Source organism: Psittacula echo, assembly GCF_963264785.1.
Source record: "Psittacula echo genome assembly, chromosome: 8".
NCBI classification, from domain to species: Eukaryota; Metazoa; Chordata; class Aves; order Psittaciformes; family Psittacidae; genus Psittacula; species Psittacula echo.
Genome location: NC_137744.1, coordinates 8,121,107 through 8,134,879, shown reverse-complemented (window position 1 = coordinate 8,134,879; position 13,773 = coordinate 8,121,107). Strand labels below are relative to the sequence as shown.

Below are 13,773 nucleotides of genomic sequence, written 5' to 3'. Positions count from 1 at the left end.
GTTAGCTTTCTGTGGCTATAGCATGGGCTTACTTCTCCAGGTCAGGTCACTTTGAGAGAAGGAGTTGTCATGTCTGTGACAATGATATATATACAGCCACCTTTTCTTTCCGTGTCTCCCTTAGAGTTTGTGCAGTGCCTTGTACAGGTACCAATAATCTGGTATCATGTAAATAAACTGGTATCGAAAGGAGAAAGAGAAGATTTGAGCTGGAAAAAAAAGACTGAAAAAGCCTGGGGAGGAAATAAAACCAGCAACACTGGAGAGTCATTAAAGAAGGAAGAGCAGGTAAAGGAAAATTTGCAGGGAAAGTATTCATATAAAATGTATTAAGTACCTTATTAGCCTTAAAAATGTAGAAAAATAAAACAATATGCATCAACATGGAAAACGTAAATCTTCAGGCTGGTTTTTTTTTTCCTCAGTTCATGATAATGGTCTATTAAAATTAATTATAAAATTCCCCATCAAATACCATGTAGCATTTGGTATTTTGAGTATATACATACCCAGGTGATGCCAGATTCTTCAGTGCAGATAAATTTCTCATTTCTTAGCCACTTAAATTCTAAATGTCCTAAATGAGAGAATACCAACTATCCCATCCCAATTCTATTGTGAGAATGATTTGCCAGACCTTTACTTTCCTATACTTAATCTATTTCCATTACTCCTCAAACACCTCCCTTCTCCCACCATTAAGAGTTACTCACCCTTCTTAAACATTTACAGCATGGGGTGGAGTCACCTGTAAACTCACCTGCAGGCATTTAGCACTGTTACTCCCTTCCTCAAACCTAATCACCTCCTCCCCACAATCCACTGATGTGTTTCTGCAGTGTTAGATGATTGACAGAACGTTATTTTCAGTATTCCATCAGAACACTAAACATTCGGTTTTGTACTTCACGAGAGGAATATCTTGTATTTCTTGTGCAGTTGGTGATTATTTCAGAACGTTTAAACTGAATTAGATGAGAGATTAGTCTGTATAAAGAAAAGTATGAACTGAATGATTAAATGCACGTTTTCCATCTTCAATTTAGGGTCTCACTGGAAGTTCGTGAGAGCTTCTATCACCAACACACTGTACAGGTATGTAGAAACTCTTCTCTCCCTGTGTAACAAAGACAGGACTGTAGTAAGGCAGTCTCAGAACGGAATTGCGAGGTTTAACAATACATGTTGGTGAGTGATTTGTAAATCCCCGTTAGACAAGCGCAAGACCTGTGTCAAATCCTGCCGTTCGGAACTGTTACCCTCACACAGGGTATTCAATGCTGCACATGCTGCTCTGTGTAGAGCCGGGTGCGGCGGCAAAGCTGAGCGGGGACCGTAGAGCTGAGAGGCAGCGCTGCGGAGTGAGCCGTGCAGGGTCTGCACGCGCACAGACCTGACCACGGTGCACTCGCGTTCAGCCGGAATTCCCAACCGCACACCTGGATCTCCCCGCACCTTTCCTTTCCCTTCCCTTCCCTTTCTTTTTCCTCCCTTTCCCTGCTCCAGCTCTCCTCCCGTGCTCTCGCCCCGCCACCGGCGCAAGGAGCGGGAAGCGGGCGGGGCCATGACATCACCGCGCCGGGGGGGTGTCAGCAGGAGCGCCCCGCCCCGCGTGCCCCTTGAGTGACGTAGCCCGCAGCCAATAGGGCGAGGGCGCTACCGGCGCGAGGCCCCGCCCCCCCGCGGCGGCGCAAGCGGGGCCGGCGCGGCGCGTGGCGGCAGCGGCCGTGCCGGGGAGGGGGGGGTGCGCCCCGCGCATGGAGGCGATGCCGTGCCAGAGCCAGCGGCTCGGCCCGCGCCCGCACGACGAGGTCACGGCGAGCGGCGGCACCCGGCTCATCCGCTTCGCGGAGCCGGGCGAGGACAGCGGCTGCCCCAGCCCGGACAACAGCAGCAGCAGTAGCAGCTCCAACGGCGTGGCGGCGGCGATCCCTACCGGGGAGGGCGGCGCGGCGCTGCTCGGGCCGCAGCTGAAGCTGCTGCCCATGAACGACCAGCTGCGGGAGCTGCAGACCATCATCAGGGACAAGTGAGTGCCGGCGGGCCGCGGCGGCGGGAAGCGCGTCCTGAGGGGGAGCGGCGGGAGGCTGAGGGGCGGCCGCGGTCCCGCCCAGCCCGCGCTCGGCGCAGTCTTCTGAGGGGATGCAGGGCGGCCGCGGTGCCCGGTGCCGAGCCCGCGGGCTGCGGCCGCGCTGCGGGGCCCTGCGCCAGTGCAGCCATGTCTGGTGACGTGCGGCCGCTCCGCCTCAGCGCTCGGGGGCTTCGGCACCCGCCCCGTCTCGGGGCCGCGGAGACAAAGGCGGTAATTCGGCGGCTCTTAGAACCCCGTATAGGTTTCTGCGCTCGCTGATGAGAGGTTTCCGCGTATCTCCATACCTGGAGCTTGCTTCCGCATCATCATCACCTTACAAAGGAGCATAAAGCGTGTGCAAGCTTCCACTGACTAGATTGCTGTTGCGCTGCCTTAAGAGTATGTTGGCAACCATGTGCCCCCCTCCCTGCACACACGTTCAGTGAGCTCCTTGAAGGAACAAGCTGGCCAAGGAATTGTGACGGCTCCATCCCTGGCAGTGTTTAAGGCCAGGTTGAACGGGGCTTACAGCCTTGAACACTGCCGGGGATGGAGCAGTCACACCACCTGCTCTAGTGGAAGGTGTCTACGAATCATGGAACTATAATAGATAATCTATGAAGATTGGGGCTACCATGTCAAGGAAGATGTAAGAGCCAAGTCGTTGTAGTCTGTACTTGAGGGGAGTATATGGGGGGTTTAAGGATTTTGGGATGAGGATGGCCCGACAACAGCTCAAGAGGGCAGCCTGAGTGAGGTGGATTGGAGAAAAGTGGGACTAGCTGAAGTGAAAGTGAACTGGAATCTTTGAGGAGCAGGGGCTGGAACAATTTGGGCAAAAAGCCACAGTTTTGGAACAGTAAGTTTGGAATAACATAAAGATTAGACCGTGGTGGGCTGGGAGGAATTAGAGAGAGGCAGTGTGAAGGAGAGAGGCAGACAAGAACAGTTTATCTAGGGCACATCACCTGAAAGGAGACTGCCTTTTTTGAAGGTGTTATTTGCCATCACTGTCACCATGCAGACATGAAGCTCTTTTTCCAGTTTTACACATCTTAAACTGGAATGCAGAAATCTGTGCACCAGTGCTGAATACCCAGTGTGAGGTACTGAAGACTGTTTTATAACTCCTTACATAGCATGTAAGTGTTGAAGGCTTCCCTCCCACTGGTCACATCTGTAGCTTTTGAGTGTTCAGCACCTGTAAGGTGATATTATAAAGTGCTGAATTTAGCAGGCAGCGTATGACAAGCTTAAGTAGTGGCCATCTATTAAAAGTGAAATTTGCCTACTGTGATGCAAGAACCACCAGCAGACACAGAGGTGTGAAATCAAGTTTACTGATAGGGTGACCGGGTTCTGAATAAACCCTTCTCTTCCTGCAGCACATTGGCTTTCTAACATCTGCAATAACTAACGCATAGCACTGACATGGTTCTTCGCTTTGTTTCACTTCTGTCCATCTGCCTAGTCTCTGTTGGTATTTCTGGGTTCTAGAGGGCTTAATTTTCTCGGTACTGTCTCTAATACAGCTTTATGCAAAGGCAGTGTCTCAAAGGCAATACCTACATTAATTTTATTAGCTGACATAAGCATTCAAGGCCTGCCTGGCACCTTCCTTAGAAGTGGGCTAAGCAGAGAGAAGGAGAGGGAGGAACTCCAAATTCTGCTTGCTGATGGCCTGTAAAAGGTTTTGAGGTTAGTGAAAAGGAAATAGCATATAGTTTTAATATCTAGGCAACTACTAGCAATGTAATTACTGTACCCAGCTAGGGTTTGTAATTATTGTTCTGTTGTAAGTAGGTTTTGAACTCTTGCACATAGGTTTAATCAGTTTCTTGTTATAATGAAGTCATCAGCTGATATTTTAACTTCAAAGATACTTCTGAGTTACATCAGCTTCACTGCACAAGACTTTGGCAAGGGCAAGTACAGAATAAGTCTTGTAAATAATGAATTACTCATAGCAGCTGCAGTGATAGCAAAGTGTGCTGAGCAGTGGAGATGGCACTGTCACTTTCCAGCTCCCTTCCAAACCAGGGAGGAAAACTGGGAACTGCTCAGAAGGGCACGTGTAGGCTTTGTATGTAAGGACAGTAGAGAAGCATTATTTCCATGTTCTGTCCCAGAACATCAGCTGCACCTCAATAAATAAGAGACCTCAGAGTGTGCTATTCCAGTGCTGGTCATTCAGAAAGATGCTATAAAGTGCTCAGCTGCAAGGAGTTAAAATCAAGAGCAGGTGACACCAGGGCTGCCTTAATTCAAGGGGGGGTTTGCTACAGAAGATAGGTGCTGCAAGTGCAGAAATCACCTGAAAAGGGCAGATACTGAAAGGCAGGCTACTGTGAGGGGAGAGAAGCAGAAGTGGGGAAAAGCCAATCAATTTAGGACTATTACTGAGAAGTAAGGAAGGGCTGGATACTCCCACTGCGATGCAAGTTAGAATCAGGCGTGCTTATGTGGAGCTAAGGATGGTCAGGCAGATGCAGAATCATAGAATAGTTAGGGTTGGAAAGGACCTTAAGATCATCCAGTTCCAGCCCCCCTGCCATGGGCAGGGACACCCCACACTAAACCACGTCACCCAAGGCTCTGTCCAGCCTGGCCTTGAACACTGCCAGGGATGGAGCATTCACAGCTTCTCTGGGCAACCCATTCCAGTGCCTCACCGCCCTCTCAGTAAAGAACTTCTTCCTTATATCCAATCTAAACTTCCCCTGTTTCAGTTTGAACCCGTTACCCCTTGTCCTGTCACTACAGTCCCTAATGAAGAGTCCCTCCCCAGCATCCTTGTAGGCCCCCTTCAGATACTGGAAGGCTGCTATGAGGTCTCCACGCAGCCTTCTCTTCTCCAGGCTGAACAGCCCCAACTTTCTCAGCCTGTCTTCATACAGGAGGTGCTCCAGTCCCCTGATCATCCTCGTGGCCTCCTCTGGACTTGTTCCAACAGTTCCATGTCCTTTTTATGTTGAGGACACCAGAACTGCACACAATACTGCAAGTGAGGTCTCACGAGAGCAGAGGGGCAGGATCACCTCCTTCGACCTGCTGGTCACGCTCCTTTTGATGCAGCCCAGGATACGGAAGACCTCAGGGACTCTGTCATGTGAGCCGCTCAGAAAAGTGGAAAGCTCTTCCCTTGATCCCGAGAGGATTCAGAGAAAGAAATCCTGGCCTTCCAGTTGGGAACACTCTCCAGGTTAAAAATGTGGCTGGTCACCACGTCCTGTGGTGGGTTCAGACAGCTGCCTGAGTCAGTAATGGCTATCTGATAGACTAAAATGACCATGTATTTCTCTGCTTCATTGAAGTTAACAAGAACTGTGTGTCAGAATGAGGAGATAGATGGATGGATCACCTCGAGTGTATGTGGGTTTGCTCACTTTCACTCAGGCTTGTTCACATCTCTGTCTAGCAAATGCTGAATGGGTGGGCAGATGCTGTTTGCACTCTGTTGGGAGTGAATTTTGAGTCATCTAATGGGATTTAAGTATTGAACATCTGGGGACAAAGTTACAGCTTCTTTCTGAGGAGCGTATGATCTCAAAGCAATTTCTGGCCTGCACAGGGCACAACCAGGGGCCTGGGAGCAGTAGTAATGCAGCAATTTGCAACGTAAGAGCTCTGGTTTCTATAGAGGCAAATTCTTTAGCTCAGATTTGTGGTGTCATTTTAACTCCTGATTTTGCAATAGACACGATTCAAATGTAGGCATTTAAAGGTTATTGTTACCTGAGATCATTCTGTTGTGTTCTGCAAAGGCTTCTTACTCCCTGGGGAACTGAGTGAACAATATAGACACGAAGGCAGTAAAGCAGTAGGACACACAGTCCTGACTGCTATAAAGAGTAGGATGATTCAGGAGTGTGTGTAACTTGCCTGTGATGAGTAAAGATGACTGCTGCAGGCAGGAAGGGTAGAATCCCTTGCACATACCACCCCCAGCCCAAGCACTGCAAAAAGTGAAATACTGAAGTACATTAAATACTGAGGTGCTGCAGGTAGAACCTGATCCTGCTTCGTCACTACATCATCAACCCTGAATGGCAGCAGTTTGCCCAATGTCTTAAGTTTTCTTAGAAAAACCATTGACAAATTCTATTTAGGGAAGCAGCTTTTTTTCAGTCTTGCCTTCACAGTGCCCTGGGCATCCCTCGAAGTTCCTCTGTAAGGTAACTGGAGAAACAGGAACTGCTGAGGTACATCAGACCACAAACCCACAGAGCCTACAGCTGTGTTAGTGATTGTGACTAGTACCAAGTGGTAAAGCTGGAATAAACCCTGTAGTTGGCTTGTATTACAAAACCATTCCTTTTCACCTCTTAAGACAGACGCATGACATTAGCCAGGCTTCTGTACTTTCAGAAACAAAATGAAACTCATTTATATTGTGTGCTACGTAGGTTTTAATGCCTTGGATTTTTTAGATGTTGTCTTGTTGCTTGATGAAGAAACTGAAGAAGTTTCTAGCCTGCCATTGTTATTTTCTGTCCTCGTACCTGGTGTTGAACAGTTGCAGTGTTTTCACATAAGCCTTTTTTTCTGGCCCCTAATAATTCTCTCATGCTGTGGGGTTTGAAATCTGGTCCCAGCTGGCAGTGTACAAGAGGTCTGTCATTTTCAGTATTGCTGTTATTTGCCTGTCATTTTTGTGTACTGTTGTTTCCTATTGTCCTCCTCAGTGCAAAAAACAACCGTAACTGAACAAGTTCACAGTTCAGTGAACTGTGCATAAAAACATCTGTGTCTCTCTGGACAGAGGAGTTAATTTAAAGCCTAGTAATCTGTATTAATAACTTACAGTATTCACTCTGAACATACATCGCTTGGCAGTCAAAACCACAGTCCTGGTGATGCTGGGTTTGTCTTGCCACAGTCATAAATAAGCAAACAGCTTGATTTTCACTCGCATAAACACAAGATGCTGCAGAACCCTGGGGATCTAATGCAGAACTCTTTTGATAGTGTTTAAGGAGACATCCAGAGTCTCATGGTTGCAAAACAAGAGAGGGGTATGCCTGCTGTGATTAGTAGCAAATGTTATGTACAAGTATTTGCTTATGGTATCGGTGCTTTGTGTTTTTAAGGCCAGCATGCTGTGAGTGTTGGCTCCTTACTTGGAAATTTGTCCTGCTCTTGTGTAGCGAGAGTCGGTCTTGACATGGGAAGTGAGGTGTTAACAACTGCTTTTAACATTCAGGCCTTCACCATGTTAACAGGAGGAAGTGAGCTTATTCTGTCCTCTGAAGGGTTCAAAAGCTGCACTGTCACAACAGCAAAGGTTGCACCCAAGCTAATAAACCAGCAGGGAGGTGTTTTCATGGGAATACTCATTAATCCCTGCTTGTTTTGGTCTCAAGTTCACTAATCTAATCACACAATGAAGGAGTTCCAGATAAGATAGGATATGTATCCTGCTTATCGCTTGTGATAACTCACAAGTCTCAGGGATCTGCACTGTTACTGTCCTGTGGGTGCTGACTGACCCACAAGAGCAGCTGGAGCAAAGCTCTGTGGCTCAGAGCTGTAGGGAATGTACCAGACTGGTGCACACCTGATCTTGAGAGGTGTGTTGGAACTGAGTTGCAATGCTAATACAATGGGAAGCATACACATTATCATCCTTGTATTTTCATGCTTTAATTGCTGCTGGTGCAGGGTAGCAATGTTGGCAGTACTGAGAGGCAAACTCCTGTGTTAGCTCACTGCATCTCAGTCTTCACCACCAAATAGGAAACCTATGAAGTGGAATCTCTGTGGGAGAAATCTTGTATACAGTAGGAGACTTTTCTCTGAACTGCCTTTTGAATATACTGTCCTTGAATTAATGTTATATTTAAGCAGTGTTCTTAAAACTGTTAAATATAAATAAATATAAATTATTACCTTTTCCAGGAAATCCAGTAGAGGAGACTTCGTATTTTCTGCTGATCGTCTGGTAGGTGAAGAATTCCCTCTTCATGGTGTCATACTTTGTAACTCTTCCATAAAATGGGTCTTTCAGGATGGAATAATGATGGCACGGTCCCAACTTTTCTACACAGAGGAAATTGCTCTTTGACAACAACCTTCTGTACAGGGACTGCTGTTCTCTGTTCATCTCAAAGGCTTCCAGAAACCATGTTGTTATCAAACACAACTACATCAGGTCAGACAGCAGTAGTAATGAGAGTACTCTTTAAAAACAGATGCACAGAGGCTGGATATAATTCAATTTTACTTTGAAATTGTACTTTTGATCTTATGAACAGAGCTATACAATTTCTTACAGCGTAGATGTTAACAATTGCATGCAGAAGTGCTTCCTGGTGCTTGTGGTGTATTAGATTAGTAGCTCTGGGTGCATCCACTCTGGAAGCTGGTTTTTAGCCATATGGTAGTTACTAGCAGGGACAGAGCACTTTGAAGTTCTCACACATTTTAGTAAGTCAGAACAAAGACTGTTGGGAATGGAACATTTCTCTTATTTAAGGTACATGCTTAAAGAAAACCACAGCACTCACACCCACACTTGTACTTCCTTGTGTTCGCAAGGGTGTTTGCTGTTTGCAGGTCCACATCGCTAACAATGAAAGCCTTTTTCTCTCTAACAAAGGCGAGTCCAGAACTGTTCAGTTACCAGCACCATTTGCTACAGGCAGGTTTCCTGTGATGAGCCAATCTTAATCCATGCCTGGTCCATGCTTGCTCAGGACTTAGCTATGACCACAGCCTCCAACTGTGCCTGCAGTGCTTTTTATCTCGGCAGCTTTTCCACTTCCCTCCTGTTCCTTCTGATCCGCACCATGTGAGGGTGCAGGTGCTTGGCAGAGCATCCCATAGTAACCAGAGCTGGCAGGCTCCAGAAGAAGAAGGTGCTAAAGAGATTTCTAGGTCTGCTGAACTCTTTGGGCACTCCGTGGTGCATTTACATTGCTGCAGCTCCTGTGGCTGTTCTGGCAGCCCCACTGCAGCTCACAGAAACATGGATGTGAAGATAGACCCAAGAGCCTCGCTGATGGGAGCTGGGGCAGGGTGCATTTTCCCTTTTTTTTCATTAGTGTTTTATGTCAGCAAGGTGAAGCTGCATTGGTGCCTCACTCTTTTGTTGAGAAAAACTTGCCTGTGATGCCTGTGCCTGCCAGACAGAAATAAAGTCAGTTTTGTGACTGCTGGTGAACCACCCCCTTCCCTTAGTTCTGTTTCGTAATGCCCTCTTTTGGTTTGTGGGCAAAACACCGCAAAAAGCTCTCTAAATTCAGCCCATAACTACTATTCAAGAGACCCTTCAGGCTGTTAGGAGTTCACCCAGTACTTGAACACCCGCTAACATTTAGCATCTTATCTCCATTGATAACAAATCCCTTTAAGGTAACTGATCTCTTTGATTCTATAGATCAGACTTGTGGTTGAAGAGGGACTGAATCAACTGCCTTACACAGAATGCACCGTGACCACTCCAACAGGTATGTGGGGGATTACCTCTCCCCTGGGTAGCACTGTAAGTGGAACCTTAACTAATATAAAACCATATGGGACCATTACAAGAATCATACAATATCTTGAGTTGGAAGGGTCCCATAAGTCCAACTCCCTGCTCCTAAAACTGAACTATGTAAGAACATTATCCTGATACTCCTTGAACTCAGCCAGGCTTGGTGCCCTGAGCACTTCCCTGAGGAGCCTGAGGCTGGAACAGTTTAACATCCAGGGTAGAGAACAGAGTTAAGGTCCCTCCTGGTATTTTAAAAGCACTTACCAGGCTTCTTAAGGGACATTCTTTTTACCTTAATTTGGCATAGCATAATTTAAAATAAATACAGAACACCTGAGTTATAAACCACACCCCTGGAAAGCAACACCTGTGCCACCTTTCCAGTGTGACCTTTAAAGGTAAAACTTCTTTACCAGTTCCGGTTTGGGCTCTGTTCCATTGTCTGTGTGGGCTGCAGGATGGAGATTGCTTCATCCTGCCTGTGGAGCTTGCTGCTGTCCCCTGGGCACTCAGAGGAGCTCAGTTCTGTTTGCATTACAGTCATTTAAAACAGCATCCTGCAGAGGGGCATTGAGATGGGGCAGAGGGAGCAATTACTGCCATTAACGTCTGCTTTCTCTCTTTCCTCTCACAGGACACAAGTATGAAGGAGTCAGATTTGAAAAGGGAAACTGTGGAGTCAGCATAATGAGAAGTGGTAGGCAGCTTCTGGGTGTTTAATGAGCACAAATTAAATATTTTGGAAGCCTGTAAGCAACTTCCTTTCAAAACCATGCAACAGCACTTCCCTACAGCAAAGGTCTACCCAAACCCACCAGCAGTTACTCCTTCTTAGGCATCCTTGATCCCAGAGCATCAAGCAGTGTCTGTCATTAACTTCTTAGGAGAAAAACAGCTGCCACAGATCTCATCTGGCCTCTTCTCTATCAGCTGTTCACTGTGAGAGGCCAGGCCAAGTGTCCTGTGTGCTCCAACCACTGCTGCTCAGGGACAGGGCTCCAAATGAACTATGCTCAGAGTTGTTCTGCCCAATGCTGCAGAGTCCTTTGTGTCTGGGATGTAAAACCCAGTGGCCCCACAGCTTCCTGCACTGCACCTTGCACCGGGGCGTCTCTGGGCAGAGCTCAAAGACGTTCTCCAAACCCCACGTTTGTTCTGACATTTCCAGCTCTCACCTTTGGGAGCTCAGTGCTGGTGTGTGTGAACACTGACACCCAGGAGCAGAGTGACACCGAGCAGAGTCTGTCTCTGTCCAGACAGAGAGAAAAGGAAAGGGCTTCAAGTGGTTTTGGCACTTGGAATGGGAGGGGGAGAATCTCCGTCTTGAGCAATGCGGCACTGCAGGCTCTGCTCAGTCGCAGCCTCGTGCAATTGTGCCCTTCCTTAGCACGTAACAATGTGTTGTTGGTTTTTGGTGCTGCTCCTCTTAGGAGAGGCAATGGAACAAGGATTACGAGACTGCTGCAGATCCATCCGCATTGGGAAGATCCTGATACAGAGCGACGAGGAGACGCAGAGAGCCAAAGTGTACTATGCCAAGTTCCCACCAGACATCTACAGGAGAAAGGTTCTGCTCATGTACCCAATACTCAGTGAGTGTCTGTTACATGCAGTTCGACTGATCCGGACAGGGAGGACATGGAATTGAAGGGAAAATTGTCAGATTTCAGGGGCTTTGATTAGGTTTTTCCCTTGGTTTAGGTGCCATAGCAGGGAATTTGTCAGGCTGTGCCAGAATACGTGTTAGCCAGCCTGCACCAGCACAAATGCAGAGTGGATCACCTGGGCATGCCTGTGTTTGTGAGAACAGCTGCAGCATTAAGACTTGGTATCAATTTAACTTCTTAATATGTGCCATGAGAAAAGACTCAAACCTTATTTTTCTCATGCTATTAAGAGACATTTTTGGATTAGTATTAGAATCCTAGAAGTAAATTACTTTAGAATTAAATACAGTTAATACTACCAAAAAACCCCATAATCTGGTAAGTGTAGTGAGGAGTTTGTCAGGATGAAGTAACTTTTCCAGGGTAAGATTTAATTCTGGTTCTACACATGGAGCTCTTAATTGCTATTTTACTATTTTAGATGAGCTTTCTTGCCTCGGGGCTTTAATCAAATCCACTGACTTCAGTGCTCAAACCCAGCAGAGCTGTTTCAGAGTAGGGATGAAGTTCCTTCTTCAGGATACCAAAGCCTTCTACAGTTAATACATGCAGAGGCAATAGTTCTGCAGGGGGAAAGGATGGTGGTGTCATTCAGTCACACCCCAATGTGAGCATGGATGTCCTTGGGTGGCTGAGGACAAGTTCTTCAACAAGGGGAGAGGGGAGATATTAAACAGATCATTGCTTCCCCTTTCAGGTACTGGCAATACTGTCATTGAGGCTGTCAAAGTTCTTGTAGAACATGGCGTACAACCAAGCGTCATTATCCTGCTCAGCCTGTTCTCCACACCTCATGGTGAGTTGAGGGGTGTGAGAGGGACAGGAGCAGGCACAGGTACATGTAATGGGGAGTTACCTCAGTGAGTGCTTGGGGCAGCAGTGCAGAGCTGCTTCTTTGCTGGCAGTGGCAGCACTTTGTTGCTCGTCTTGTTTTGGCCGAGTTTAAAACTAAGAGTGAGCAGTGAAGCGTGTGGGGTGAGAAGGGAAAAGCCTGTTACACCTAATGGCAAAGTATTCCCTAAAGCAGGAATGTGCAGTGCTACCAGGGCATGGAATGCTTCAGTGGCTGACTGAGCAATGCCTGTCCTGCTGCCCTCGGGACTGGCAGCCATGGGTGGCACTGAGTTGGCGTGCACACAAAGCTACAGAGCTGTGTCTGTATGCTAAAGGTCTTAAGGTATAAAGGGGATCCAAAGGGAAACCTCTGTGTCTGCAATAGGAAAATAGACCTTGTGTTAAGCATAGGCTGGGGCAGAATTCAGGCAAAAATGCCACTGAACTGCAGAGTTATTCTCCTGTCACCACTGTGGTGATTGTATTGGGAGTGTAAGAGTGTGGTAATGAAATAAAAAAACCAAGTAAGAAACCCCCAAAAAAGCAATGCAATAACTTCAGGAAGTTCTTCCTCATAGACACTCAGCTAAGGCAGAAACATGAAGTGGAAGTGGAGGAACAGAGCCCGACCTACCTGTACAGGAGGTCTGCTAATCACGGTTTAACTTGTGGCCACAGTGCCGCATTAATTATTGCCTTTGTCCTCTCTCAAAAGGTGCCAAATCCATCATACAGGAATTCCCAGAGATCACCATTCTAACGACAGAAGTTCATCCCGTTGCACCAACACACTTTGGACAGAAGTATTTTGGAACAGACTGACCCACTCAGAACACACGGATGTGACTCTATGATGTTACAACAGGTTTTTTTCTACATTTTATTATTGGTTGAGGGCATGTTTTAAAATGTTTTTGGCCAAAAGGGGAAATACTTGACTTAGGTTAGTTCTGGTTTACTGCCTGAACACAGAGTCAGGTTCAGTAACAAAGCACTCTGCCATGACAAAGTCAACCATCTCAACACTGGGGTTGTATAAAGCGCTACACTCTCTGCTTTAACTTATTTATTCTATAGCCTGTCTTGTGGCTGCTTGCACAAGCAAAATAAAACAACTCAATCAGGGTGTGTGCTTCATTTCTAGTGCTCACATTTACATCACTCTGGGTGGGCTGGTGTGGCTGTTCCCAACACTTCCAGAATTGGGTGTGCTGGGAACTCCGTGGCATTCTTAGCAGCCACACCAAACTTAGGCAGAATCTTGTCTTTAGATGATGGCCCAGAACTAAAGAGAGGACTGTCTGAATTCTCCTCTGGAACTCAGCTCTTAGCTCCATTTGCAGAGCAACAGGGCTTAGGGCTTAGAGCCAGCAGACAAATAGGGTGCTGGTGGCTTTGCGCCCTTCTGGAAGACTCAGTGTAGTAATTGTATAGATCGGATTAAACAGGAACCTGCAGCCAAATTCCTTCTTGGCTTAAATCCCCTGGCAGTGAGGACACAATAACTGGCTCGTGTCTCACCCTACTGTAACTTACACTTTATGTATCAAGACAATGTAATCCATTAATAGTTTTGAAATACACCCATATAGTAGGAAGTGCAGGAATACAGGACATCACCACCACCAGAGTACTTCATACCTTGCCAGGAGAGTGGAATGCAATGGGCTGGCCTGTCCCAACCAGCACCTTGTAGGACCAGGGGCAGCGCTTGGTGAATCCTG

At 46.9% G+C, this 13,773-nt stretch overlaps 1 protein-coding gene across 1 annotated transcript; it reads left to right on the top strand.

The window, feature by feature from the left end:
• Positions 1-1,757: 1,757 nt before the first annotated feature.
• On the top strand, positions 1,758-13,173 carry UPRT (uracil phosphoribosyltransferase homolog; the record flags this gene model as incomplete). The annotated part of the gene is made up of 7 exons (XM_080624888.1): positions 1,758-2,029; positions 7,970-8,012; positions 9,450-9,519; positions 10,183-10,245; positions 10,979-11,140; positions 11,913-12,011; positions 12,765-13,173. The coding sequence occupies 7 exons, from the start codon at positions 1,758-1,760 to the stop codon at positions 12,869-12,871; spliced, it is 816 nt and encodes a 271-aa protein (XP_080481014.1). The 3' UTR covers positions 12,872-13,173.
• Positions 13,174-13,773: the final 600 nt, after the last annotated feature.